This window comes from Hirundo rustica, chromosome 4 (genome assembly GCF_015227805.2).
Source record: "Hirundo rustica isolate bHirRus1 chromosome 4, bHirRus1.pri.v3, whole genome shotgun sequence".
Classification (NCBI taxonomy): domain Eukaryota; kingdom Metazoa; phylum Chordata; class Aves; order Passeriformes; family Hirundinidae; genus Hirundo; species Hirundo rustica.
In genome coordinates this window covers 67630940-67658677 of record NC_053453.1, presented here as the reverse complement: position 1 = coordinate 67658677, position 27738 = coordinate 67630940, and the positions used below count along the sequence as shown (strand labels likewise).

At 46.4% G+C, this 27738-nt stretch overlaps 2 protein-coding genes across 2 annotated transcripts; both read left to right on the top strand.

Annotated features, from left to right (window-relative positions):
• Positions 1–11638: 11638 nt before the first annotated feature.
• On the top strand, positions 11639–17489 carry LOC120752103 (C-type lectin domain family 5 member A-like; the record flags this gene model as incomplete). The annotated part of the gene is made up of 5 exons (XM_040062763.2): positions 11639–11729; positions 13050–13115; positions 14019–14161; positions 14778–14887; positions 15447–17489. Coding segments are annotated over 5 exons (561 nt in total), but the record flags the coding sequence as incomplete, so codon positions are not given.
• A 3529-nt stretch (positions 17490–21018) lies between these two features.
• LOC120752102 (C-type lectin domain family 2 member L-like) lies at positions 21019–27226 on the top strand. The gene is made up of 5 exons (XM_040062762.2): positions 21019–21079; positions 21786–21869; positions 22641–22825; positions 23530–23630; positions 25179–27226. The coding sequence occupies exons 1-5, from the start codon at positions 21019–21021 to the stop codon at positions 25294–25296; spliced, it is 549 nt and encodes a 182-aa protein (XP_039918696.1). The 3' UTR covers positions 25297–27226.
• Positions 27227–27738: the final 512 nt, after the last annotated feature.

Below are 27738 nucleotides of genomic sequence, written 5' to 3'. Positions count from 1 at the left end.
TGGTTCAGCAGCAGAGACTCTTGATTATTCCTGATCTACCGTGCAAGGATTTACCAGCAGGCATGAATTTCTGCAACTCTGGGTGTGTCTGTGCCCTCCTATTTGCTCTGTGAGACAAGTGAAGCCAATTTGTCAGCCTGGGACCTGCTCATCTTTGACACTCCCTGTGCTCCCAGTACTCTGAGCATTCAGGTGATAAATCTATCCAGTAAATGGCTATGTAGATGCTGTTTATATCTGTTCCAAAATCCCTTTAGCCATCACCTGGGATGCCCCTGCCTTCAACAGTATTTCTGGCACCCCTTTGAAGCTTGAAAAGGGGAAAAAGATCTGCAGTCCTCCAGTTCCCCATTCTGTAAATATCCCTCACATGCTGATGTATCTGTCCCTGCTAACCCACTTTGCAAATTACTTATTATAAAGAGACTCTCCCCCTCTGTCCTCTGGTTTTTTGGGCATCCAGGGTTTTCAGCCTGGGAAGAAAGAAAGGGCTTTTCACAGCTGCAGTGGGACGACTCCTGGAACAGGAGGATTTTTGCAACACAGCTAGGGATAAATAAGCCCAGAGAGCAGAGAAATTACATTAAGCAAAGGTGAAGTCCTTTCACGAGGCAGCTTGTGAAAAATTTCCCTTATGCCACCCCCTTTCCTGCAGGATTGCATGTATTACTCAACAAGGAGCTTTACATCTCCTCTGCTGCCTCCATATGCTCCACAGGATTTGGAAGAAGTAGCCCTGCAGATGTGTGGCAAAAGGTGAGTCAGTTTGGCACCATCTTCCACAAGGGCTGTAGTTTTTTGAAATAAAGAGACTCTGGGATGGATTCAGACACAGGAAAGAGGGTTGTCAAGTGAGCAGCTGAATGTAAGGGCATTCTTTTAGCCTAGTTGCAATAGGTTCAAGTTACCACTCTGTTAAATACTTATTTGGGTAACAGCCTTCAGACATTTTTAAACCAAATTTCTTTTTAAGTTGCATTTTTTTTTTTGTTAAAATTTCTCCTACAAGAACAGAGGTGTTAAATAACCTTACCAGCATATTGTGAAATGATGCTGAGACTGCTTCAACTGGCTCTACATAACAGGATTCTGCTACTTCCTGCACTGCGACAGCGACTCGCTGAGCTGGGGGAGCGTGGGGTGGAAGCTGGCTGTGAGTCAGGGACGTGTGCACTGCCTGCAAGGGATTTCAGCAGTGGAACAATCAGGGCTGTTTTGAGAGTGCAGGGCATAGCATTTTCCTTCTTCACCTCCCCGAGTTTGTTGCACGTCATCATAATCCCCAGAGAGAAAACTCAGTGAAACTTCACCGCTTTTCCCTCCTGTCTGTCCCTGTCTGATGCCTGAGGCAGACACTCAGAGGTGCCACTGCATCCTGTGGTTCTGCCTCGCCTCTTTCTTTTCACACTTGGCTCCTGTATGAGCATCTAGTTTTCTGAAGGAAGCAGATTTTATCTTCCTCCCTCTTCTCAGGTCATCTGTAATTTTAAAATCTTCCTTGGAATGCTGCTCACTGCCAATCTGTGGTATCTTCCTGCTCCTGCACATCTCTCCCACACCGTCAGCAGCGCCATGCAAACACCACCACATCCTGTTCCGCCCCAGACACCATGCGACCCCGATCCTCATCACACAGCTAAACCACTTCTTGTAATTCCAGGGGAGTTGCACATTCCAGCAGCGTCTCAGTTGCATCCTTCAATCTCACACTCTTCTCCACGTGAGGAAGGGATTTTCTGCCTAACAGTGGAGAACAAGGCTTAGTGAAAATTTCTCACGTGGGCAGCTCTGCAAGATGCAGATTCCCTTGCCTTTTCCCCTCCCCACTTCATGATTAATTCTGTCTTTGGTTCATCTCCCAGAGGGGCCAAAGTTGCTTACGTTTGATATCCCCGTGCTGTCCTAACCTTCAAACAATTTGCATTACTGTGTCCCTCAGCCCTAGTTCCACCCCCCACCAAAAAAAAGTCTTGGGCCTCTCTGGAGCAGATAAAAAAATGTCAGCATTTGATTAGAGAACTGAAATAAGAAACCCTAACTGTAGTTGCAGTCTAAAGCAGGACTGTCAACAACATGACCTGGGATTCAAGCAATCTGTATGCAACTTGATCTCTTTGAACCCTGTCCCTGAGGATCGAATCAGATAACTCTCCTTCTCTGTTGTTCATCTGTTCTTGCAATGCTTGCCCCAGTAAAAGAATACAAATGGCTTTTCTACATTCTCCCCGCAAGTTAATAGGAATAAATTACCATGGCCTCTAAAATCTGCAGATCTGGGGTAAGTTTTGTAGCAGATTAATGCAATTGGGCAAATTGGAGATGATGGACGAGGCACTTTCTGGCAGAGCTGGTCAGAAACCTGCTGCGGGTTTTCATTTTTATGTCATTACACTGAAAGGTCTCAGGCGGCACAGGAGATGATGCACTTTTCTCCTCTGACTCACTCCCACCAAAGTACAGCACACGGAGCAGAGGCATTTTTCTTATTCTACTCTTCCAGATTTCTATCACAGGAGCCCTTTCCATGTGCCACAACAGCTTCCCCTGATAAGCCCTGACATAAAGACTTGGCTTCTTTCCAACAAGTCTGTCCATAACCATGGCACCACAGTGGCACCATCAGGGTTCCTTTCAGAATCTGCAATGGCAAGACAAGTTCATCAGAAGAGCCCCTTTTCCTTGGTGAGGAGAGCCAACATTCTCGCTCTCTGAGGAGTACTGTGTAGGAGGTAAACACTTGGCCGCCTTGTTTTGGTTCTGTAGTACAAAACAGCGGTTAAAAATGTTTAAAGATGGACACGAGATGGCTTAGTATGGTTTCGTTCAGGCAAGGTGCCAGGGCTTGTTACGTAAAGGGTTGATCTTTCCTACATTTTAAATTGAATATAGAACAGTGGGGTTCCAGCCCTCCCTCCTGGCAACAGGCCCAGCCTCGGGCACCTCCATGTCAGCTGGGCTTCTCGCAGCTGCCCAGGGCATCAGCAGGACTCGGAGACTGCAGAGATGGTGGTGATGTTCTTCTCAGGAATCAAGAGAATGCTCTTCCTCTTCCTCCTCCCATGCTTTCGTTCTGGCCAGTTTGCATCTCCACTGCTGCATTTCCCCACCTTCCTGGATCCTTCCAGAATGTTCTACCTTCACTGGGAGCATGAGGAACAGGAGCTGCTGGGGTTGAGCAGCACATCCACACAACTGGCTAGGTGGCATATGCATTCAGCCCTCATGGGAAGCTGCCTGGATCTGACATTGTGCCAGGAGGTGCCTTCTGAAATGGCAGCATCTGCTTCTCTGTAAGCTGAACAGATTTCCTCTTCATCCCCCTTTGCCACAGGTCACGCTCCAAGTACGTAAAAAAAAAAGGTGTATTGAAAGGCTAAGAGGATTGGGAATCTACAGCCTGGAAAGGCTGAGGGAATTGGGATTGTTCAGCCTGGAGAGGAGAAGGCTTTGGGGTGACCTCACTGTGGCCTTGCAGTGCCTGAAGGGAGCCCACAGGAAAGATGGAGAGAGACTCTTGACAAGGGCCTGGAGTGACAGGACAAGGGGCAATGGCTTCACACTGACAGAGAGCAGGTTTAGATGGGATATGAGGAAGAAATTGTTCCCTGTGAGGGTGGTGAGGCCCTGGCACACTTAAATACGTCAAGCATAAGATAGGACATCCTTGGAAATTCTTGGTTTTTTCCACCGTCAGGCAACCACTAAGGATAGTGGCCTGATGTTAAAGCAGCTGGAGTTTAGAGGGGGAAAAATGCCACCAAAGCTGCTAAATAAAAAACAGGCTATTGTTCTGTTTTGCTTTAATGATTAAAGAAAAACAGGCAGCTTAATTTTATCCAGATACAGAGAAAAAGAGTTTATTCCACTGAAGTGTTTGCCAGTCACTGTGGTTTTACTTTTTTCAGCTGTTTTCAGTTCCTCTTTCATACAACAGTCAAATATACTTTGCACAAAATATGTCGTAATGTTTGTCTAGAAATAGGTAAACTTTGGAGGGAGTGATGTAGCCAGCCTTCCTTATGGACATCAGCTGGTTGCAAAACGGTTCTTGTCATAATCACTTTTTAAATCTTTTTTTGGACTGTGACCCAGACAGGGACCTTTTGGCTGTGAATCACTGCAGGAAAAAATAGAAGAAACACTTGTTCTTACTTATTTAATAGTGATTTTAAAAAAGTGCTTTGGGGTGAACCCAAAGCATTTAATTTCTGCTAAAAGAACATCCTGAAAGGAAAAATTGAAATGTTTCGTGTCGGAAGTATTAAACATTCTGCTATTTTCAGAAAATATATTTAACATTAACACTGATGTTTTCCTCCTTGGTAGAGGAAACTCTTTGTTTGTATTAGAAAATAATTTTGGTCCCACAAAAGCTCCAAGTTTTTTCAGATCTTTTCCATATCAGAAAATATATTTAACATTAACACTGATGTTTTCCTCCTTGGTAGAGGAAACTCTTTGTTTGTATTAGAAAATAATTTTGGTCCCACAAAAGCTCCAAGTTTTTTCAGATCTTTTCCATATCAGAAAATACCTTGCAATTATGTTAGGTTGGGATACAGTAAGCAAGTACATTAAATGCAGAAAAAATCCACATTTTCTCACCTGTCAAGCACATCCACTGAACCCAAGGAACACATAATTTGAGGGAAAGACATCCTAGTTACCATAAGTGGAATTTAAGTGACGTTTTCTATTTGAAATCTACTTTCTAAGCCTCTCCCTCTCACATCCTTGGTTTTTGTTTCAATTTTACTTTTTACTGCAACCAAAAAGAAGTCATTATCTGAGTATTGTCAAGGAGTGGAAAACCAGACCAAAAGGCTTGCTTTCACAAAGGAGGGCTGTTCTTCCAAGTGTTTACTGCATCCCTCGTTCATAATGTATATTTCCTTTTAAATATTTTATCTATTTCAGAGTAGCTGATTTGCAGACTACTTATTTTTGAATTTGGATCTTGTAATGAAATCTTTACCAAATCTGTTTTCTTGATGGGGTACAGAGACCCATTGGACTCAACTGACCCCAGAAGATTCTCCACCTCTGGCTTGAGGCTGCACAAAGTAAGTATTGGACAAGAGCCTGGTATGTTAAAAATCTCCCCTTCTTCTATCTCTCCTGGTCATGGCCACACTGAGGTTGGGATTGCTAGATGGACAATGAAAGATGAACGTGACTGGTCTTGGAAACATGGAAAGAGAGCTGGCAAGAGGAGGAGTGAAGTGGGAGTGTGAGGGGTTATTTGTTAGGAAAGTGCTATCAGATGTTGACCGTGCCCTTAGCTAGAGTTTAGGAAGCCAAATTCATTAGGTGCTAATGAATTGCGGCAGAATTATTAACACAGACATCTCGTTATTAACACAGACCTACAAAGTCATTGTCCCACCCATATAGACCCATATTAAAATATCTTTAATTTACTGGAGATATTTACCTCTCCCCATCATAGTTCTGTGGGAAATACACAATACCACAGAGAAATAATAAGTATACATTTAAACGCTGAGAAGTGTGGCTAAGTGCCCAGAAATAGAATACAAACTACCCTGGGTGCTATCTCCAGTATTTAGTTATGCAGCATCTCAGTATCACATAAAATGATTAACAGGAGGAGCTGGAGCCCCCTTTTAACTCCTCCCCTCTTCCCATGATATTTGCACTATCCTTGTCAAATGGAGTTCAAAAGCACCAACTCAGTGGGGTACTGCACCCTCCTTCAAACAGCACCGGCCCACACAGTCAGCACTCCCTCAAGATGCAGCAGAACCTGCTGATCAGCGTAGGCAATATTCCACAGGAAAGAGGGGCACTATTTTTATGGCAAAACTTGTGGGATCGGTGCTATCATGTGCTTGTCACTCCAGAAAACCAGCAATAAAAACCGAAAAAGTAGATTGGACTCGATGCACGTTTCCTACGCTCAGTCCATGTTACAACTGGCAAATTATTAATGCAGTTCCCTAATAGAAAAAAAAAATCTGAATGAAAAAAAAAAAAAGAATTAAGACTCCGTGGAGCTGAAAAATCCCAGAATACTTTGGGTTGCCCAGAGAAGCTGTGGCTGTCCCATCCCTGGCAGTGTCCAAGGCCAGGCTGGATGGGCTCTGAACAACCTGGGATAGTGAAAGGTGTCCCTGCCCATGGCAGGGGTTTGAACTAGATGATCTTTAAGATTCTTTCCAACCCATTCCGTCTTTGTGGAGATGTGGAATGGCTTCCAGACTTTGTTGTGATAATAGCCCAGCTTTTAAACTCTTAAACAAACAAGGTGACATAATTTCTAGTTTCATTCCCCTGCTGGATCTCTCCCAGAGCTTGGCCAGCTCCCAAAGCTCAAGGGGGAACGAAAGGAGTTGTCACTGATTGTGGACCCCACTATTTAGGCCAGATGTGGCCTTATCCAGTTTCTGGATTAGGAAAGGTAAACAAATGTTTTGCCAATAAAGAAACACACATAACAATAGTTATGTTTTATATATTTATATAACATTTGGTTGGAAGGTTCATCTAGAGGTAACTCTGGCTCAGGACCTGATGTTCAGGCCTCAGTCAGGGTCTATTGTTTAGCCTCAGTACTTCAGCTGCCGGTCACAGAATTTCTGGGCACGTCTCCCTGTCAGGTCCGAGGGCCACTGCAAGCCTTCATTTGACCACAGTAGAAACTTCTGAGTCATGAACCACCACAGAAACTGCTTCATTTCCTTTTATTTCTCTCACACATACGGTGTTTGCCTGGCTTCTGCGCAACTCTGATTATGGGACAAGAGGCACAGAATACCAGAACACATCCCTCGCCCTTTGAAGAAGCCTCTGCCATTACCACTGGCAGCAGAGTGTGTTCCAGATCCGATGGCCCTGAGAGAATACTTCCATAATAGAAAATTGTCTCTCTGTGGAAAAAACAGGTTCAATCAGAATTAGTATTTATTTTATTCAAAACCACTCCACTTTTTCCTGTAGCTTGTTCTAAATCAGAAAAGCAATGTCTTACAGTTCTGTACAGTCAGGAATATAGTAATCATAGAATCATGGAATGGTTTGCATTGGAAGGGACGTTAAGATCATCTCATTCCATCTTCCCTGTCATAGGCAGGGACACCTGCCACTATCCCAGGTTCCCCAGAGCCCTCTCCAACCTGCTCTTGGACACTGCCAGGGATGGGGCAGCCACAGCTGCTCTGGAAAACCTGTGCCAGGGCCTCAGCACCCTCACAGGGAACAATTTCTTCCCAATATCCAATCTAAACCTGCTCTCTGTCAGTGTGAAGCCGTTGCCCCTTGTCCTGTCACTCCAGGCCCTTGCCAAGAGTCTCTCTCCATCTTTCCTGTGGGCTCCTTCAGGCACTGCAAGGCCACAATGAGGTCACCCCAAAGCTTCTCTTTCCCAGACTGAAAAATCTCATTCTCTCAGACTTTCATCTTGACAGAGGTGTTCCAGCTTCTCGGGACTTTGTTGGCCTCATCTGGGCTCTCTCCAACAGTTCCATGTCCTTCCTGTGCTGGGACTCCAGGGAGAGAAGAGGTCATCCCTCAGCCTCCTTTTCTGCAAACTGCACAAACCACGGAATCCTCAGCTGCTCCTCAAAGGACATTCCTTCCACCCCTTCCACCAGCTTTGTTCTCTTCCTCTGAGCCTCCATTCAAGGACCTTCACATCCTTCTTTAATTCTAAGGCCCCGGGCTGCTTTTGGCTGGGATAGAAGTAATTTCCTTCATAGCAACTGGTATGGGCTACACTTTGGATTTTTTCTGGAACAGAGTTGAGAACACAGGGTTGTTTTAGTTCTTGCTGAGCAGAGATTAAACAGAGTATCACCCCTCTCTGCTTGTCATCCCATCCCAGCACTGAGGGGGCTGGGGGTGCACAAGGAGTCGAGAGGGGACACAGCTGACCCCAGCTGCCCAGAGGGATATGACAAACCGGGCGAGCCAAGGGATTGCTTTGTTTAGGCTGCACTGTTCCAGCTGCTGCCTTCGCATATTAAGCGCCTTTCGCACTTCCCAAAACAGGCTGGACCAGTCTCCCCTTCTGAATCCCCATCTGCCCCCGGAATTCCCTCGGAGAGAAGCAGACAACGTCTGTGAGCTGCACAGAGCCCACAGTGCTCAGGGCACAGCAGGGCAAAATGTTTTGTGTGCGGGTGTGTGAAGCTTTGGGAGCTCAAAACTCTTCCGATGCCAGAACTGCTTCTCAACACAGGTGACCTCAGGGTGACCATGAGCTTCTAGTTCCTCATGTTACTGACATAAAACCCTGCACCGTCAAAAGATGAAGCAGATTTTTCACTAAAAGTTTACGCATGACCGGAAGAGTCAAGAACTTCCTCCTGAAGGTTCGAAAGAGGAGAGAGCTCTGAGTTGTACCCAGCCCAGAGCGCCACTCTCAGAACATCCAAGGGAGGGGAAAAGGAGAATTGGGAACAAGAATGGCAGAAAATATCCTTTATGCTGACTTGAACTTGCCTGAATCAACCAGACCCGGAATCCTGACGGTCCCTGATGTCCAAGGTAGGTCAGTGCTGAGCACTGAGCTTTCTCTGCATTCTCCAGTCTCCCTCCCACATATGTTGAGAGAGCTCCTTGGAGCACCAAAGTCCCAAAGAGCACAAGGGAAACGTGAGGACCAGAGCTGGGAAAATGTGCAGGTGGCATGTCCAGGCAGGCTCGTTTATATTTACAAAGGTTAAGTTCTAATAAGATCTGCTTTTCTCTTGCGAAGGTGCAAGTGTGAGGGAGCATCTCTGGTGTGACACTAAGAGTCATTTTTATCCATTTTGGAGACCATGCCAGAGCTGAACATCCACTACTCCTGGCCCAGGCCTGTTGTCGCCCAGCAGACCGAGATTCCTGCAGCAAACTGCTCAGGATGGAGTGGCTGCTGTGGCTGGTGTTTGCAGCAGTCTCCTGCACAGCTGCTCCTGCTCCCTGAGCACAGCAGGCCTTGCCTGGGGGCTTCTCCTGCTGCTCTGGCTGTACCAACTGCTCGTTTAATGCACGAGTGTGAAATGTTTCATGGACAGGTTTAGTCTGATTTAGGATCAAGCACTTTCCAAAATTCTAACTTACGATTTATCTTTAATGCACTAAATTTTTTTTCATAAATGTTTGCACTGGTTTTGCAGTATCTGCAAGAAAAGTATAGCTTAAAAAATCAACAAAATTTGTACAGTGTGTATTTAACAGACTTCTTGTCTCTGTATTTAATGTTCTTTTTTTTTCTTTCTTTCTTTCTAACCCTCCTTTCGCTTTGACAGAAATTATTTCTTGCCATCAGGTGCTTGTCTTTTGCACAAAGTGTGAACCCTCTGCATCTCTTTTAAGATGGAGGGAGTTATTAACACCCCAGGAACAGGGTTTTACCACTCTTCCAACAGATGAATTCAGGGCTTGATTGACCACAATAGATGCCATCTGATTACAAGTTCCATTTTCTTTATAATTCAACCCATGTATTTCTATTCAAAATTTTGATTCATTTCTAGTAACACTTTTATATTTCTCTACTTGTGCCTTTTGGGGAACCCCCTACCAAGTCTTCTATGTGTTCAGTGAATTTATGCACAAGATTTTTCAGGTGTCATCTCCATCTTCTGAAAAGAGCTCAAAACCCTGGCTTCTGTCCTAGCTCTGTATGGTGACAGAACCCAGGGGGCTCAGTGTCGTATATCACAATGACTTTGAGATTTATAACATTGCAACATCCTATTTTTTTACTTTCTACACACTTTTTATCTCTCTCTGACCTTTCTTTCCCCTCTGTATGTTTTCTTCCCTGCTGGTTTTTATTTATTACCTGGAGATGATAGAATAGGTTTCACTATTCTCCATGTTATCTTGTTAATTTTGGTAAGATCTCGGACACCCCCAAATTTAGCACAATCTGCAGTTTTCAGGCTTTGACGGTTTAATAATGAAGAACCTTAGGCCACCCTTGGCACTTTCCTCCCTTTTTGTCAGGATTGTCAGTGTGGGTGTGTGTCCCTGTCCCCTCTGGTATTGTCTGCCTTGAAGAGAAACTAGATCTGTTCCTGCCTATGGCAAGTGCTCCAAGGGTGAAAGTGTCATCATGGAACGTGGAATCAGAATATCCTGGGCTGGAAGGGACCCACATGGATCATCCAGCCCAACTCCTGGCCCTTCCCAGGACACCCCAACAATCCCATCCTGTGCATCCCTAAGAGCACTGTCCAAACGCTTCTGGAGCTGTGACAGCCTTGGGGCTGTGACCATTCCCTGGGAGCCTGGGCAGTGCCCAGCACCCTCTGGAGGAAGAACCTTTTTCTGATCTCCACCCTGACACAGCTCCAGCCGTTCCCTGGGTCCTGTCCCTGGTCACCACAGAGCAGAGCTCAGTGCCTATAATGGAGAAAAATATAATCTGTGCACAGTTAACCACAGTCACATCAAGCAGTTGCTGTTCTGTGTTCAGCATTTCTCACAATTTCAGTCATTTTTGTTTCATTTAAGTTGATTCTCAGCTCTCGGTGCTCTGTTCTTGTTCCCAGGTGCACATTGTACCTACGCAGAAGTGAAAGTGAAATCCCAAGACACAAATGCTGCAGCAAACTGCAAATCATCTGGTGAGTTTAATCGCCTGATAAAGCGACAGAATTTAAACAAGGGGAGAGGGGCTGATCCTAATGCCCCAAACGTGCAGTGACACAAAACCATGAGGAGGCAGGAGAGTACAGTCATCTGCTTTCCACACTCAGAGCAGGGGCAGAGGTGTTGCATTCCGGGTCCCTAAACACTTGTCGGCTTTCCTGGGAAAGGAATAGAAGGATATGACGGGCCACATCCCAGACAACCCCGAGCCCAGGCTCCTGCCCCCAGCAGCAGTGAAAAGGGAACAAAGGAAATGAGGAAGAAGAGGGCGGGCGTTGATTGTTAGCACTCTCCTCCTTTTCACCTCTCCTCAAACCCATGGCAGGTTGGGATCTGTTCAGTCCCCTGAGCACAGGTGACCAGTGTTATAAACGAGGACGATGTTGTAAGATAAATGGCCAATAATTTATTTAAAACTGGCCACTGAGAACAAGGGCTGAGCTAGTCTCAAGCCCTTTACAACAAGCCAGAACAACAGCAACAAGTTCAGTACTATACTGCACACCCCATCACAACACCCCGTTCTTCAGAGTGACCCCCAAGGCACTTTGTCAGTTCTTTTTATGTGTTCTGTCCTCTCTCTGATTGGTGCACTCAGGATCCTCGACGTGATTGGCTCGTTTGCCGGGGTTTGATTGGCTTTTAACGAGATTCATTCCTGGCCAATCATTTCTCCTCAGCGTCGAATGATTGGCCGGCTGTGTTCACCAATCATGGCCCAGGAAAGTGTCCCGATGTCTTCCTTATGTAGTAGCAAGTTACGGATCGAAATGCGAACTTACCACTGTACGAAGTTACAAATTGGAGTGAGATACATACGTACACTTTTAACAACTGTTTAACTTGTTTGTTCATAACAACCACAGCCAGTGCGGAAGCACCAGGACATTCAGCCTAGCTCCAGCCTGCAGATCTGGAAGGCCCCAGATTCCCAGGGGGAGCCTGAAAAGGGCACTTTGGAATGCAGAGGTAAGGTGCTTCTGTCCATCTGTTGCCCTAACCTTTATTTTTTTTTTTTTTTTCCTGTCCATCTGTAGGTAAAAGCTGTTGTTCCAGAAAACGCGTTGCTATATTGGTGGTGATCATCCTTGTACTGGTCCTGGCCACATATGTAATAATCACATGTAAGTTCTTTTGTTGTCTTGTTGTCTTGTCATAACAGCAATTAATTTGTGTCTCTCTCCCACTGACTGATGTCCAGGCCATGACATATAAAGCCAGTAGGAACAGCAGCTGGGTTTGAAGGCAAAGGACAGCAGGTTTTAGCCAACCATGGCTTGTGAGAGGAAATCTCTAAGAGAGCTGAGTGGCTTGAAAGTTTATAATTCCAACAAATGAAAAAGCCAAAATCCAAATGAAAACCTGACGACATTCAAATGACAAAGAATTTATTGTACAAATGTTTTGAATAAACTAGTTAAGATTTGATAATGCTCACTGGTAATATCATTGCTATTGGGAGAATCCCACAAGGTGATGAGGTTGTATCATGAGACCAAGATGTCTGTAACACCAAAAATCTTAGAATAATTATGAATTAAAGTTCATTTGAAGGAGGCCATTAAATCACATCTTAAAGGAGTTTCCTTAGGATCAAAACATATTTTGATCTACATAAAGAAATAAATAATACCTTGTAAAAAAAAAAAAAATAGATCCATCTGGTATTTCCTTTAAATGTTTTCAAGGAACCATTTTTAAATTTCAGACGGTTTTGCTTGTTTCTTTCCATCCTTTGGTATCTGAGAAAGCTTGAGAAGCTTCTGCAACCAATCACTCTCAAGTCCCAGAGTTTGCCACTAGCTCAGAGATGCACATGGGGAAGACGTGGCAAAGCCTTTGATCCTTGGAACTTAAAATTAGGGTTGGGGAGGCAATTCATTCTTCTTTTTCACGGCAAAGAGTTCAGTATTGATACCTGACAGTGCCCTGACATTTATAAAATGTGAGACAGCAAAGGGTGATGGAAATCAAAAACAAATAATAAACCAGCACAAAAAAAAAGAAAAAAAAAAAATTGCATTTAATACAGCTTTGACATGGAAAGAGTCCTTAGACTTAGATCCAGGACTGGCTCAAACTTGAGAAATTAAATAAAGGTTGTTTGTAAGTTCAAGAGCACACAGGTTTTACTTGTGGTCCAAATAAAAACTGTTGCATTTTGAGTTTATTCTAAGTTTTAGTTTTGTATGAATTTTCCATAGAATCTTGTTATGGCAAATACACATATATTAACTTATAACTTGTTTCAGTGAACTCAAGTGCTGCCTTTTACTCAGTGGAACCTGACCTGACCATTTAATGATTTTTATAGCAGAATCATGAGCAGATAGGCAGAGTTGGCATTCTGTGTTGGGTGAGGCGGGTCAGAGAGGTACAGCAGAGTTCTGACAATGCATGTAGTGGTCATTCCTTGCAAGCAAAAATTGTATTCTTATTTACAGATGGCCCAACCACAGGCAGCCAAAAAGGCTCAACAACATTGTCCCTCATCCCTGAAGAGGCACCAGGTAGGCAATCCTCTGTCCTTCCAGAGGGAGTTCCCAGAATCCTGTTGGATTATCGGTTAAGGGGGATAGAAAAGGGGCTGTGTCAGGATTTTGTTCAGAAGGAAAACAAGCAACCCCTCTGCCATGTCAGGAACACAAACCTTACCCTGGGACACTCCCAGGAGGAGCTCTGGAGCCCGTGGAGGGTTTGCATTTGCCCCTCCTTTGGAACCAGCGCTGGCTCAGCTCTGCGTTCCTGTTCCACAGGGAAGAACTGATGCCAATCTGCTGCCTGAGCAGAGCAGTCTGAGGCAGGGAAAGGACAGGAGGAACAATCCCTCTGAACAACCCATAGCCCTGCAGGGAGCAGGATGGACAGTGTGCCTGTGCTGCTTTCCCGAGGCCTCTCCATTGCCTGCCCTTGACCTCAGTGCAGTTCCATGCTGCTCTCTAGGAGCTGCTGGATCCCCAGCCAAAGTGTCACCTGCAGGCCCTGTCTCCCTGAATGCCATCCTGCTTTCCAGCTCCCCTCTCTGCTCCTCCCGCTGCCCTGCCTGGCAATGCACACAAATGTTGGTGCTTTCAGTAGCACCTCTGCTGCCCAATTCTGCATCAGGCAAACCAGACTCTGGGAATCTGAGAGCTGCTTTTGTGCCCTGAGCATTTGTCTGTATGCCCTGAGCAAAGATGGGAAGGGCTGGATCGTGTTGGCTGTGCTGCTCCCTGTCTGGCTCCTGCCTGGTGATTCCAGGCTGGTATCAGCTCCAGAGCCTGTGGGGAATCCCTGGTGCTCTGGTGACAATTCTCAACAGGAGCATACAGGGATTTCTGCGGCTGGAATTGCCTCTCTGACCCCTCCTTTGTCGTGGCATCCTTTGATCAGTGTGAATATGGATTTTCCACACCTTTTCTTCCCTTATGCAGGCTGCCCCCCACCATGGAAAAAACATGGGAGAAAATGCTACTTCTTTTCTCCAGAGGTGATAGAGAAGGACTGGAACACCTCCCGTGAAGAATGCACTGCCATGGGCTCAGACCTGGTGATCATTAACAGCAAGGAAGAGCTGGTGAGCTCCAACTCCCTGGGGCAGCTGCTCAGAGGACTGGAGCTGCCTGGCCAAGGGCTGAGCAGTGACCCTTGTGCCTGCTCCTGTCACATGTCCTTGGGCTCTGGGACATGCCATGGACACCCCAGTCCTGGCAGTGGAGCAAAGCCCTGCACAGGGTGGGGCGTCCTGGGGCTTGGAATCCTGCCCTTGGAAGCTGCTGTGCCCAGGCCTGATCCCATGGGAAGAGGCAAACTCCCTGCCCAGCTGGCTGGGGTTTTACAGACATTTAGCACACAGGCCAAGGAAGTTTGGAACAGACACTTCTTTGTGAGAGCCATTGTTTGGTAAAACTTGAAAAGACTTTGCCACCCCCATCAGAAGGGAAAAGTGGCCCCAGGCATCAAGTCACACCTGTTAAACTACAAATTACACCTACAATGGCACCACAGGTGTATTATTACATTTGTTATATTCATAAGGGGCCTCTAAAATGGAGAAATTCGTCCGCTGGAGCTGTGGGCAGAGGTGCAGGCATACGGCACTCTCTGTGCTGGCTGTTTAGAACTGAGCCTTCTGTGCCTCTGGTGAAGAAAATGTCATTTTCATGAATTCCCATTGTTGGCTTCCTTTCCAGAGATACCTTCTCTCACAATCAAGTCATGCGTACTATTTACTTGGCCTCACACGTTGTCAAAAGGAGCAGAAGTGGAAGTGGATCAACAACATGAAACATAACCCAAACATGTGAGCTCATCAAATCCCTGCCATGCGATGTCTGGGAACAGGAAAATCCCAAAGCCAGAGCAAAGAGCAGAGAGCCCAGGGGAGGTCAGGGACTGTGGTTTGGGGGAACGTGATTCCTTGAGATCCAGGTGCTTCAGCACATGGCTGTGCCCGTGCTCCCTGAGGAAAGGGAGCCTTTCAATGCCAGGAAACACAGGGCTGTCTCATCAGGATGGCAAGAGAGGACACAGCTGTAGTTCTGCTGGGGAAGGAAGAATCTGACTGGACGCAGTTCCCTGCAGGAAGGAAGGAGACAGGAAGCAGGGACAAGAGGTAGGGTTAATGTCAGCACCATTGGCTGGAGGGGACCAAAGCAGGGGAAGGTCTGGATGGGAAAGCATTGCCCAGAAACGTTTGTGGAGATGTGGGGAACAAAAGTGAGGAGTTGGAGGGAGATTCCAGCAAGGCGGTTCCTGGTCCTAGTGGCAGTAATACAGTTTAGCAGCCAGGCAAGGTGCCACTCTGCCTTCTACTGCATGTCAGGAATGTAATCAAATTTGACTTCTTTCCCCCTGATCAGGTTCAATATAAGCAGATGTTATAGCGACTATCACTGCACAGTCATTGGATTTGGTGAAGTATCAACTGCACCTTGTGGTGGATCCACAACAACAAAAAACATGTGTGAAAAAGCTGCAAGAATGTCAAAAAGGCATCGGAAGGAGAGCTAAAACCAAGCAGGAATGTCACCCCAGCTTCCTGTAGGAAATGTGGATGGGATGGATCTCATTTCTCTTTAACTGCCCAACTCTGCTCCCAGGGACTCCTGCAGCCTCTCTCCAGACTCGTGGCCGAGCTCAAGCCCACTCTTTCCCTGATGGTGTCTGAGCCTGGATGGATCCCCTCTGCAAGAGCTGGCACTGGCACACAGGAGGAACCTGGGACTGTCTTAAGCCAGAGGTGGCACTTCCAGGCAGGCACTGCCAGGGGAGAGGCGTCCAGGCTGGGGACAGGGGTGATCCCAAACAGATCCTGACTCTGCAAGTCACATCCATCCACAGCCCTGTGTTCCCAGCCTTGCCTGGGCATGAGGAGACTCTTCCCCACCTGGCCACAGCCTGGCCTTGCCTGCAGCCACAAGGGAAGGGGAGCACAGATTTCTGGTTGGGATCTGGTAGGGAAGGGCAACCCCACTCCTTGCCAGGATGGACAGGACAAAGTCAGGTGTGGATGTGGATAAACCTTCCCCCGTCCCAGACTGTTCCAAGAGCACACAGGATCCCTGAGCCTGTGGGGGGAAAATGGGAATCAGCCCAAGGAAAAGGATCCTACAGCAGCACAGCTCTGGGTATAAAATCAGCCACAGTCGCATGTGGGGAAGGGAAGGAGTATCAGATTTAGGATCTGCTGGGAAAGGGCACAGGATGGAAACCAGCAGAGATGACCAGCAAGGCCTGAAAAACAGAGTCCTGACAGAAGCTGAGCTGGACAGAAAAGAGTACAATGAAACCCACAGTGACCCGTGAAGGAGTTGGTGAGAAGTATGAGAGTGACCTGCAGGGAATGGCAACACCATGCTCCATCCTCTTTTCCATGGAGATTGATCACAGGAGGAAATGATGCCTAAGGGCTTATGTTCAGAAGAGTTCAAGCCAACAGCACAAACAGGTGGCACCGGGAAAACCGAGCTGTGATCAGGAAAATCAGGAAACACGGAATGTCACCAATGCTCTGCCCATGTGCTTCAGTGGCTCTTGGGACCATGGGCCTTGTGTGACTCCAACAATTATCCTTCCTGCTGTGTCCTTTCTGGCAGAATCATCCCTCCTTTATTGGTGCCTTTCATTGCTCTCCCCTTCAGCTGCAGGATGAAAAAGTGACACTGATGGCCTGGTTTACCACAGGAAAAAAAATTGCTCAATCAGAAAATCTGTACACAGCCTGCTGTGGCCATTGGAAGGGAAAATGGAATCCTACAGGAAAAACTGTCTCTGGCTTGAAAGCACATTTTGATGCGCCTCACACCAGCTGTCCTCCTCACTGACTGCTCGCATCAAGATGCTGTGGAAAGGTATTTGCAGTTCTTTCCCTGACTTTCAATCCCCAAAGAACAGAGTAAGAACATGGAGCTGTAGCAGAATGCTCTCAGTGTCCGACCCCAGGATCTGCACTGTTATTCCACAAGGAATCTGAGCTGGAGGGGCTCTTTGCTTGCACTCACTTTACTGGAGATGGTAGGAGAGCATTCTGTGTTGTGTTATAGATTTCTGCCCTTCTGTTTTCATATTCCAGCTGTTGGAATGGGACCCCTGGGATCAAGTGGGCTCTCCTGAAGGCAGGGCCAAGGAAAAGCCTCTTCCCTGCGAGCCACTGGTGCTCAGCTGGAGCCTTCAGCAGGCAGTGGAGGCAGCAGCTGTGCACCAGGAGGGTGGGAAGAGGAAGCCACCCTGAGGCTACTGTGGAACTGCACAAACCCCGTCAAACCCAGAAACCCACAGGAAGTCTCAGGACTCGGGAGCAACTACGGCTCGCAAGGAAATCCTACCAAAGGCAGAAGTTTGATTGAAAGTGCTTTGTTTCCTCTGCCTCTCCACTGATCTTGTGGTCTGAGTTTTACAATAAACTTTCCCTCTATAGCTTGTGATTCTTGGATTACCTCCTACTGCAAGGGAGGGGTGAAGCATTTCCTCCTCACTGTGGTTTGGTCAGGGTCTAATCCTGATGCCAAGGCCAGGCAATCCCTAAGCAATCCCAACCTGACCTCTCACTGCTTCCACACTCAGTGCCTCAGACAATGCCAGGCTGGTTTAATTCTTGCTGCAGCTGGGCAATGGGTGACACTCCCTGGGACAGGCCAGGCTGGCAGCACCAGCCCCAGAGGGGCACATCCTGGACACAGGAGTGGCTCCATTAGTGACCTTTATCGAGGAGAACCTGTGACATGGACACCTCCAAGAGCTGATCCTCAGGGCTCATCCTATTTCTGTGGACCTGTATCCCAACTGTCTCAAGCCAGTTGTGGTATTCAGGATATAGCTGGCGGAAAAAATGCTCTGAGTATCTTGTAAAAAATCACAGCCAAAGGATTTTGATTTTATTGTAGGAGAAAACGGTGAATGAAGGCAAGGTTCATGGAAGAACTCACCCCAAACCTTTAAAAAGCCTAGAAACTGTTGCACAGACGTAACTAAGCAGCGAGCGACATGAACAGACATTTCAGAGATGAGTGATGCTTTATGTAAACAAAAGAAGTTCATGCAGTATGGCACATGCAAACAGTTTTATCTGGTTCTAAATGACAAATGTGCCAGTGCAAGAAAAGGACCTCAGTGCCAAATGGGCAGTTCAGGGAGGATGCACTGCCAATGCAGACTGGACTTTCTGGAACCGTTTTGGGTTTGTGGCTGCAAAGGTTTCAAATAGTGACATTTCAAGGTGCTAAGTGTGATGTTTGCTCTGTGGTGAGTCACATCTTCTCTACAGAGAAATTCTGTTCTTTCTTGCGAAGCGCTCCATTGGGTGCTGCACCTGGATCAGGACAAGCCCTGGGATCAATGCAGGCTGGGGATGAGCAGAGGGAGCAGCCCTGGCAGAAGGACTTGGGGGTGCTGTGGGTGAGAGCTGGCCCTGCCCCAGCCGTGTGCGCTGGGAGCCAGAGCCCTCTGTGCTGGGCTGCACCCAGAGCCCCAGGGCAGCAGGGGAGGGGGGATTCTGCCCCTCTGCCCCGCTCTGCTGAGACCCCCCTGCAGGGCTGCATCCAGCCCTGGGCCAGCACAGGAAGCACAGGGAGCTGCTGGAGCCAGGCCAGAGCAGGGACACCAAGGGCAGCACAGGGATGGAGCAGCTCTGCTGGGAGGAAAGGCTGAGGGAATTGGGATGGTTCAGCCTGGAGAGGAGAAGGCTTTGGGGTGACCTCACTGTGGCCTTGCAGAGCCTGAAGGGAACTTATAAATAAAGAGGGAGAATGACTTTTTACGTGAGCAGATAGTGACAGGACAAGCGTTAACAGTTTTGAACTAAAAGAGAAAAGGTTTAGAGCAGATATTTGGAAGAAGTTCTATAGTCAAGGGGTGCTGAGGCCCTGGCAGAGGCTGCCCAGAGCAGCTGTGGCTGCCCCATCCCTGGCAGTGTCCAAGGCCAGGCTGGATGGGCTCTGAGCAACCTGGGATAGTGGCAGGTGTCCCTGCCCATGGCAGGGGGTTGGGATTAGATAAAGTCTGTTCTAATTTAAACCATTCCATGATTCTATGATCAGTGAATGATAAAAGGTAATCAAAGATTATTTTGAGAAGCAGCAGGCAGGAGGCAGCACCACAGGATTAAACTCTAACTTTTCAAGCCAGTCCCATGAGAGCCCTCTTGTAAAATGCCATGCTTTTTCCTTAAAATATTTGCATTTTTCTCCCTACGTCATAGCAATATTTTCAAGTATTTTTCCAGTGAATCAGTCTGGAGGGTATTTCTGCCTTTAGCCTTCAAGAGATTCCTATCTTGTTTATCAACTTTCATTTTAGGAATTGTCTGGAGGCTTCTTAGCCAAACTGATCAGGGAAAATGAAGGTGTCTCAGTTAAAAGCATCTGCGGTTAATAACAGTACTTTTGGAGGATCAGATGATTCACAGCTATGTTGACAGCATTTCTCAGGGGGTTTTTTGCCAACCTGGAGAATCTCCTGCAGCTGTCAGAATTACCTTCTCTACTCGAGGATGAGCATGAAGAGAGCACTTACTTCTGAATGCTCTGTGGTTAAAAGCCACAGCGTTATTTTTTACCTCAAAGACAGGGAGGAGTGAATGAATGGCACAAGCCCAAGCCACTCCTTCAAAGTTAATAAATGCTGAATGAGCTGTTCTTAGAACGCCAGCTGTGCACACACCCATGTTCCACTATCCCTTGTATGTAAACATGCTCTACATCAAACAGGTATTGAGCCTTCCTGCTGCCCGAATTCCACACTCCACGCTCATCCTCTGCCCCTCTGGATTCGTGTCTTGCAAAACCTCTAGCAAAGTCTCCAGCCTGTGCTCTCTGGACCCATCACCTCTTCTCTCTCCTGGGGAGCCTCAGTTCCCTAACCTCCCTGAAGCCACCATGCCTTAAGCCTTGTCACACATATCTTTTGGATTCCTCTTCATCCTTTTATTTTTCCTTTTCTTCCCCAGTGCCTTCCTAGGAAATTTGACAGTCCAGCTGTCCCGGTTCAATGCCTAAATGAACTCCTGCTGCAGGCAAAGGCTAAAATCAACTGTAATTCAAATTATACTTATGGAAGTATAAAGCTGATACGGTTCTTTTTAAGCTGTAAACATAAACACTTGGAGATGATTTTCAGCAACTGACCACTGCTCAGAATCCTTGACAATAAAAGTATTTGGAGACTGCAGTGAAAGCTTAAAGTGTAACCCCCCACATTTCCCCTGGTTTTCTGTTTGAAGTTTCCTGCCCAGGTACAGAAGTTTATTTTGGATAAACCACTGCTGAATTCCTCACCAGCCTCACACAGAGCCCACATGATGACCTGGAGAGAGCTGTGCTCCTCGGGCAGTTTGAACACACAACGCAGCCCGGATGTGTTGTAAGTACAGCCGTTATTGTGCAAAACCACCGAATGAAATGGACGATACGTACCACGGCCCTGACTTCCGAGCAATGCTGAAAACTCCTACTGCATCTTCACCCCCACAGCTGGTAGGCCAGCATCATCAGGCCAGGTAAAGCAAATTACTGGCCAGGTTTTTCAAAGAGGTTTAAGTAATCAGCATTTAAATACTTGGTTTTACTCTCCTCGTCCATACAAAAGAAGAAAATAAATAAATACGAAACAAATTAAAAAAAAAAAAAAAAAAAAAACACACCAAACCACCACCACCACCAAAAAAAAAAAAAAAAAAAAAAAAAGGGAAAAAAAAAAAAAAACAACCAAACCAGAGCCTTCTCCGTGTTAGTTCCTGGAATTTGCTGTTGTCACAGGATCCCAGAGAGACCTCGTAGGAGCCGACTTCTCCTTGAAAGCGGCCCCGTTTCCTATTTCTCCACGGTTGCGGAGTGACTGTTCCGGGCCGAGCCCACGCTGCGCGGCCGTGGCCATGGCCCCGGGCCCTCAGCTCGGCGAGAGGCCGCGGGCGGCCCCGGCGCCGTCAGCTCCGCGCCCATGAGGAGCGGCGGCGAGCGCGGCGGCTCCGCGGGGCGCGGCGCGGCCCACGGCGGCAAAGGTGACGGGGGGCGACACCGAGGGTCCGCCGGGGTGCGGGGGGATCGGGGACGTCCCTCCGGAGCGCGTCCCAGGGCGTGGGCAGCCGGGAATGCCGGCCGGGAGCCGCCGCGGGGCCGGGAAGGGCCGGCGCTGGCAGCGGAGCCGCTGCCGGAGAGGGGACGCTCCCTTGGAGCCCCTTGGGACTCCCCGTGCCGCTGCTGCCCGAGCAGCCGGATACAGGGCAGCGGCGGGGCGGTGTGTGCTTCCAAAGCCCTGGAGAGGACAGGGGAACGAAAGGAGACTAAGCAGCTGCGGCTGTGGGATAAGACTGGCTAGTTCTCAGAAGTTTTGGGCTCCAGAACCGATGGCTTTTCTTATTTCGCTTATCTGTGCCGTGTTTAGGCAGCAGGTCAGTATCAATCTTAGCGTCCACCGTCGTTTTTCCCGTGCTCGTTTCTCTCTCTTTCGATCATTTTAAGTTCTGGATGATGTAACTAAAAATTACAGTAACTCAGGGGTCTTGTTAGCTGAGTAGGCTTGTGAAGATAAGCTGAATGTCTCTGTTCCCAGCCTGCTTTCCACAGAGAGCTACTTTTTTTCTTTTTTTTTACCATTTTTTTTTTAACACTTAGTGCATCCTAGGCTCTAGCCCCCTGTCAGCTGGTTCTTAATTGTTTTGGGGGTTTCTGTTTTGTTTTTTAACTCCTTACATTTATTTTTTTCAGGTCTATTCTCAAACATCTGGCTGTGGCGAGCTGTCACTGGAGTTCTTAGTGCTGCTGTCATTTTGATTTTGTGTATTCAGTTTGGTAAGTAAGGAATGTTTAAAGAAAATATAATTAGCAAAAGAAATTACCACAGTTTGGGGTGCTGTGCTCAGAAGCTGGTGAGCCCCTGGCACGGACTGCCCAGAGAAGCTGGGGCTGCCCCATCCCTGCAAGTGTCCAAGGCCAGGTTGGATGGGGCTTGGAACAACCTGATCTGGTGGAATCTGTCCGTACCCGTTGCAGGAGGTGGAAGAAAATGGTCTTTGAAGTAACTCTCAGCCCAAGCCACTCTGTGATTCTGTGTGAATCTGTGATTTCTGTTTGAAACTGTGGGCCAGTGCTGCAGAAACGACTCCACATGCTTCAGCAGGGTCAGGGAGGGCTTAGTCTTAGTGTACTTTTGGTATCAAGTTTGTCACATCACTGTTGGCCTTAACCCAGGTTCAAGAAAACAAATAACAACAGGATGATTGTCCTACCAATCTGCAGTCCTTCAAAAATGACATTGTAATAAACAAAGTTATTAATTCAGCTGTGAGGAGGCGACACGTGCAAAAACCGGAGTCCTTGGGTGATAACTCATTGTCACCTTCTCAGCTACTTCTACCAATGTGTCCCTGGCAGTCCTTTTAAGGATATGTCAAGAAGCAGAAGGGTGCAGGACCAATATATCATTAGTTTACCGTAATTATTTCAGCTGGGGAGAAGTAACAATGCTGTGGCTGGACCGGGATTATTTTAGATGATGCAGTCAGAAAGTAAAACCTTTCCCAGCTGGAAGAAATGGGTAGATTGTTTTTTGTCTTTTCTCAGTAAACCCTTCTCCAGCCAAAGGCTCTGCTGTGTGCCCTCCCCTGGACCTGTGTCCATCAGGCTGGCTGTACTTCCAGAGGAAATGTTATTACCTCTCGGAGGATGAAGCCACCTGGAACTCCAGCCAGAGCTACTGCTCTTCCCACAACGCTTCCCTCCTGGTCATCGAAAATCAGCAGGAGCTGGTAAGGGACTCGAAGGGGGATCCTGCTTTCCTCTCAGTTCGCTTCTAGGGAACTGCTTCTCCAGCCTCCTCCGCTGAACAGATAGGAAGCTGATTAGAACACAGTGAGTCACAGCCTGCAGAAAACTTTGTGCCTTTTCTCCCTGAAAACAGGAAACATCTGTTTGAGCAGTTGATGTTTTAGAAGATGTCTGAGTGCTTGTCTGAATTATATTTGGTGCTGCTCACAGCTGTAAATACTCATATTGAAGGCATCTATCAGGATAAACACAGTTGCATCTCACTTATCTTTAATTAAACAACTGTTTTCTCATATTGAGATAGGTTAATGACATACAAGTTGGTAAATATGTTAATTGTGACCTTTGGAGTTATAAGATAGTTACCCAAAATGCAGCTCGGAGCTTTTTTTTTCTATATTATACCATAATATTAGGAAAGATTCCACCCTGCACAAAGGCCTAGGAGAATATATTCTTCTGTATCTGTTCCAGACCTTGATAGCCACCCTTGATATTTTAGAATAGGGTTGACTGATCTTCTCTCTCTATCCCAGTCACCAGTCTCTGTATATTTAGGTTATAATATTGTTTCTTCTGCAGGAAAGGCTAGACTGTTGTTTTGCTTTTGGATCAAAGCCTTTGTATTTTGATAGCTGGACTGAGCATGCAGAACTTCTTTTCTCATGTGAGTTTGTTCCTACAGACCTTTATTATGAAGATTACAAAGCAAGACCCATGGATTGGACTCTCTAAAAGAGATGAAGAGTTCTGTTGGGTGAATGGAGAAGCATTACACAATGAACTGTAAGTTGATGTGGAGGGGTTTTGCTGGTGATATTCGATTATAGGGGAGTAAGAAAAATAATACAGAAATAGTAGGGAATATCTATTATTTTGTTGAAGGGATGATTTGGAGAGGCTGTTTCACATGGCATTGTTAAAACTGTGGCAGATGAAAGGGGATAAATTTGTAAAGCTGAGAAGCAACATGAGGCAGGTAACAGACATTAGAGAAAGTTAAACCAAGAGACACCAAGATACCAAATCGATGGGAGGGAGGAAGGGAAGATTACAGCAACACAAATTCCTCATTATAGAACGTATTTTGCAAAAATACAACCCTGAACGTAAGCTGTGTGAGTTTTATAGCAAAGAGATTTGGGAGACTGCTAAGACATATTTTCATTTCCATAGAATATTTTTCTGAAAGAGGCTGCTGGAGGGGAAGAAAGATGTGAATTTATGATGCATGAGCTGATCTGAGGCCAGGGCCCTGTGTTCTGTGCCACCAGGGCCAGGTGTGGGGCACTTTGTTCCTCTCCCTGGCAGCCGTCTCATCTCCTCGGAGGCTGCTGCAGCTCCTCCTGGAGCAGCTGCTGGCAGGAGCTGGCAGAATTACCATTGATAGGCATAAGCACTGAGATTTCCCAAGTCTGAAATTACCTTAAAAAGTGGAAAATTTAAATACTTTTAAGTCTGTGACATTACTGGTGGTGTGTGACTATATTCACTTCATCCCCAAGCCCTGAAGGCTTGATCTGACAAAGGCTTTTAATGTGAGATGTGAGGAACACGTGGGCACCTCAAACTGAAAACTGCAGTCCTTCCCACTCTTTTATCCCCTGTCAGCAATACAAACATCCCCTGAGGCTTTCATTTTCGGTGAGGTTCTTCCCATTCTTAGATTTCTGCCTCAAGCTGCCCCTCCTGAGGGGGAGGGCAAACACCTTGATAATCTAAGCTCAGCTGTTACTACACTGGTGGGGATTTGTCCCTTGGCTTTTCCAGAGACCATTCCAGTTTGCTTGGCCTATCCACAGAATTTTATAGCAACCTCTTTGAAAACAGAGTTGCTGAAGGAGTCCCTTACCTCTTATGTAGGGACAGCTACGGTGTGGCAACTGAGGTTTGCTTCTTGTTTGCCCCCCACCCCCTTAACCGTGGTGCCTGTTGGGTTCTGAGGAAGGGAGAAATGAGAGATACATTGGCTTCACAGCTTCTGCTGGAATGTTTTAACTGTATAGGAGGATGTGGTGCCCAACTTGATGGCACAGCATCCCTGAGAAGGGCAAACCTGAGTTTCAGTCTCTGCTCTAAGGGTGTATTTCACATTAAGTGACCACTGAACAGGATACAGGAGTACTACAAGACCTGGATTTTGTATCCTGGGCCCAAGATACTATTAAGGAAAGAAAATCTCCGTGGTGTTCTCATCATCCTCCTGTGGCACCTTGCCTGAGATAAATCAGGCTTTATTCAAAGAGAACCTGAGGTGCCCGTAGCTGCCTTTGCTCTATTGCAATATTTGACTGTGGGTATCTCAGTAATCCTGTCTTCTCTTCTCCCTGACAGGTTTGAAGTAAAAGGCTCTGGAAGCTGTGCCTACCTGGAGTCCAAAGGAGTTTCAGCCTCAGGATGTTTTTTAACCAGGAAATGGGTCTGTAGCTTGAGTATCAACTCAGCACAATGAAGGTGGGCCATGCCACCTCCCCTGACATTCAGAGCCCTGGTATGATGTCTACACCGGCTATGTCTGTGCTTTGGGACGTGGGAATGTGTCCCAGCTCCTACCTGGAAGTGAATGACTTTTCTGGCGGCCAGAATTGTCCACCCATGGAGGGAGGCTTTAAAGATACCATTTAAAAGACTCTCTTCAGCATCTTGATTAGTCATTTCCTTGCCCCATTTTTCCAGCTACTGCCCAGCTGTAGTTTCTTTTTGTTGGAACATCAGTATTTCTTCCATTTCCTCTTCTCTTGTAGGAGCAGCTGTTCTTTCTTTCCCTTTTGGGTGTGCAGTTGGAGGGTTTTGTTACGCTTTTCCTTTAGCCAGACTCTGTGCAGGGATGGGTGGTGAAGTGGGTCTGTCTGGAGGAGTGCCAGTGCCTCATGGATGCAGGGTAGTGCAGAAGTGAACACTGTTGTTTTAGACAGGATCACAGCAGATTTCCTTTCTCCATGTTTGATGGGATGCACCTTGCATTGTATTCCATGTTTTGTTTTGTTATGTTACATCAGTCTTGTTAAATCCTGGTGGTAACACTGTCAAGCTAATTTATGTAGCTGCACTGCACCTGAAGTTATCCTCACAATACTTCATTTAGCCAAAAAAGGTCACAATAGATAAGAATATTTATTTACCTGAGCATCTGCACTGATGGGGTTGGGGGGGAAAGAAGAGTTGGAACTGAAAGAGTGATAGTGAAGCTGCAGGCATTAATGTATAAAGGTAGAAGTAGTCCTCAGTGCAAAGAGGCAAAATCAGGAGAAGGGAATGAGAGAATTAACAACAAGGGATGTTTCTCTGTGTTTCTCATGGTGCCTGTCACGGTGTGAGGCTTCTGAGCAAGGGGGACCTTTCCAGGTGGACAGCCAGTGTTTCCTTGTGTAGGTGACCTTGTCAGCAGCAGCCTCCAGTGCTCTTGGATTGCTGGGAGCCTGGACAAAATTAGGGCACAATCCCTCTGATTGTCTGAGTCCCACTCATATCTAGCAGGTTATCCAAAGATTAAAAGTGTCATTTGACCCAGAGGAAGAAAGTTTTCCTGGAAGGAATGTAAGTATCAAGTTTCTAGAGAGGGAAGAATGGGAAGTTCACCCTCATTATTTTCTGTGACAGAAGGACTTGACTGTAGCAGGACCATGCACATGGATACTTCTGGGAGAAGGGAATACAGGTGACCTTGTCCCTGATAAGTAACAGCTGTGTTAATTACCTGGTTGTAATAAAGATAAGTGTGATAAAAGGGAGTGGGTTAGCTGGTGAGGATCATGAAGGAGGAAGAGGGAATGAGAGGATAATGAAGAAGAAAAAGGATCCTGGGAGGAGAGAGTCACTGCTGTGAGGTCAGTCTGGGTCTGCAGTCAGAGCCTGTTGTTGGAACCTGCAGCCACAGTCTAGCTGGGTAAAAGCCTGCAGTCAGTCTGCAAACTGATCCCTGCAGTCAGAGTCCAGCAGGCAATAACCAGCAGTCAGGGGCTGCAAGGGAAACCTGCAGCAGGAGCTTGCTGCAGCCAGGGGCAGTGAATGGTTGGAGACAGGATGGCTGAGCTGTAAAGAGGAACAAACCAGGGCCCTTTTCATACTGTGATAAACAAGAAGTCTGTGTGTTGGCTCATTTCTATTCTGTAACAGGAGTGCTGCTGCAACAGATGCTGTCAGCAACTTGTGACTTTCAGATGTTTATTTAAATAGAGTCACTAATTTTTCTGTATTACACTTTTCTTAATTGCTTGTATTCTTTATATGCACAGTAACAGGACTCTAGAGTACAAAAAGCCTAATTATCTATTAATTTATATGTTGGGGGAAGGGTGTTATCTGCAGTGTTTTTAAATTAGTCTTATTCTGAAGGATATGGTATGTGCAATAGTCCTGAAAAGATACTTAATAAATATCTTCAGAGAACCCCTGATTTACTGTGATTTGTATCTAAATATTGGGACATTAAAAGTGTTTTTCATCTCAGGTACCATTTCGGTGATAAAAATAATCTAAAAAGTAAAATATTCAGGTTTTGAACATGAAAAAATCTTTAATCATAATGTGGGGAGTGACATGAAACAGGACATTTGATCCAAAAAAGAATGCTCTTTCCTTTTTAACACCTCATAGTGTGTCAGGTTAACAAAAGGTTACAGTGAAAAGTTTTCTGGAATCTGACTCCTCAGAGATGCAATGAACATCCTTTTCAGGGATGTTAAGAAAAGAATGGTCAAGTTGCAAAGTGTGCCAAGTTGCTTTACTCAGAGTGGAGTTCAATGAAGTGCTTCAATGGTAATTTCTTTTTGAGTAAGTGACTGCTTAAATTGTATGTAAGAGCCTCAGTAAGGCCCTGCAAAAACTTGTTTAATTACATGAATTATAGCAAGAAGGCCCAAATAGTAGATGTTTCATGAATATTATTAAAACC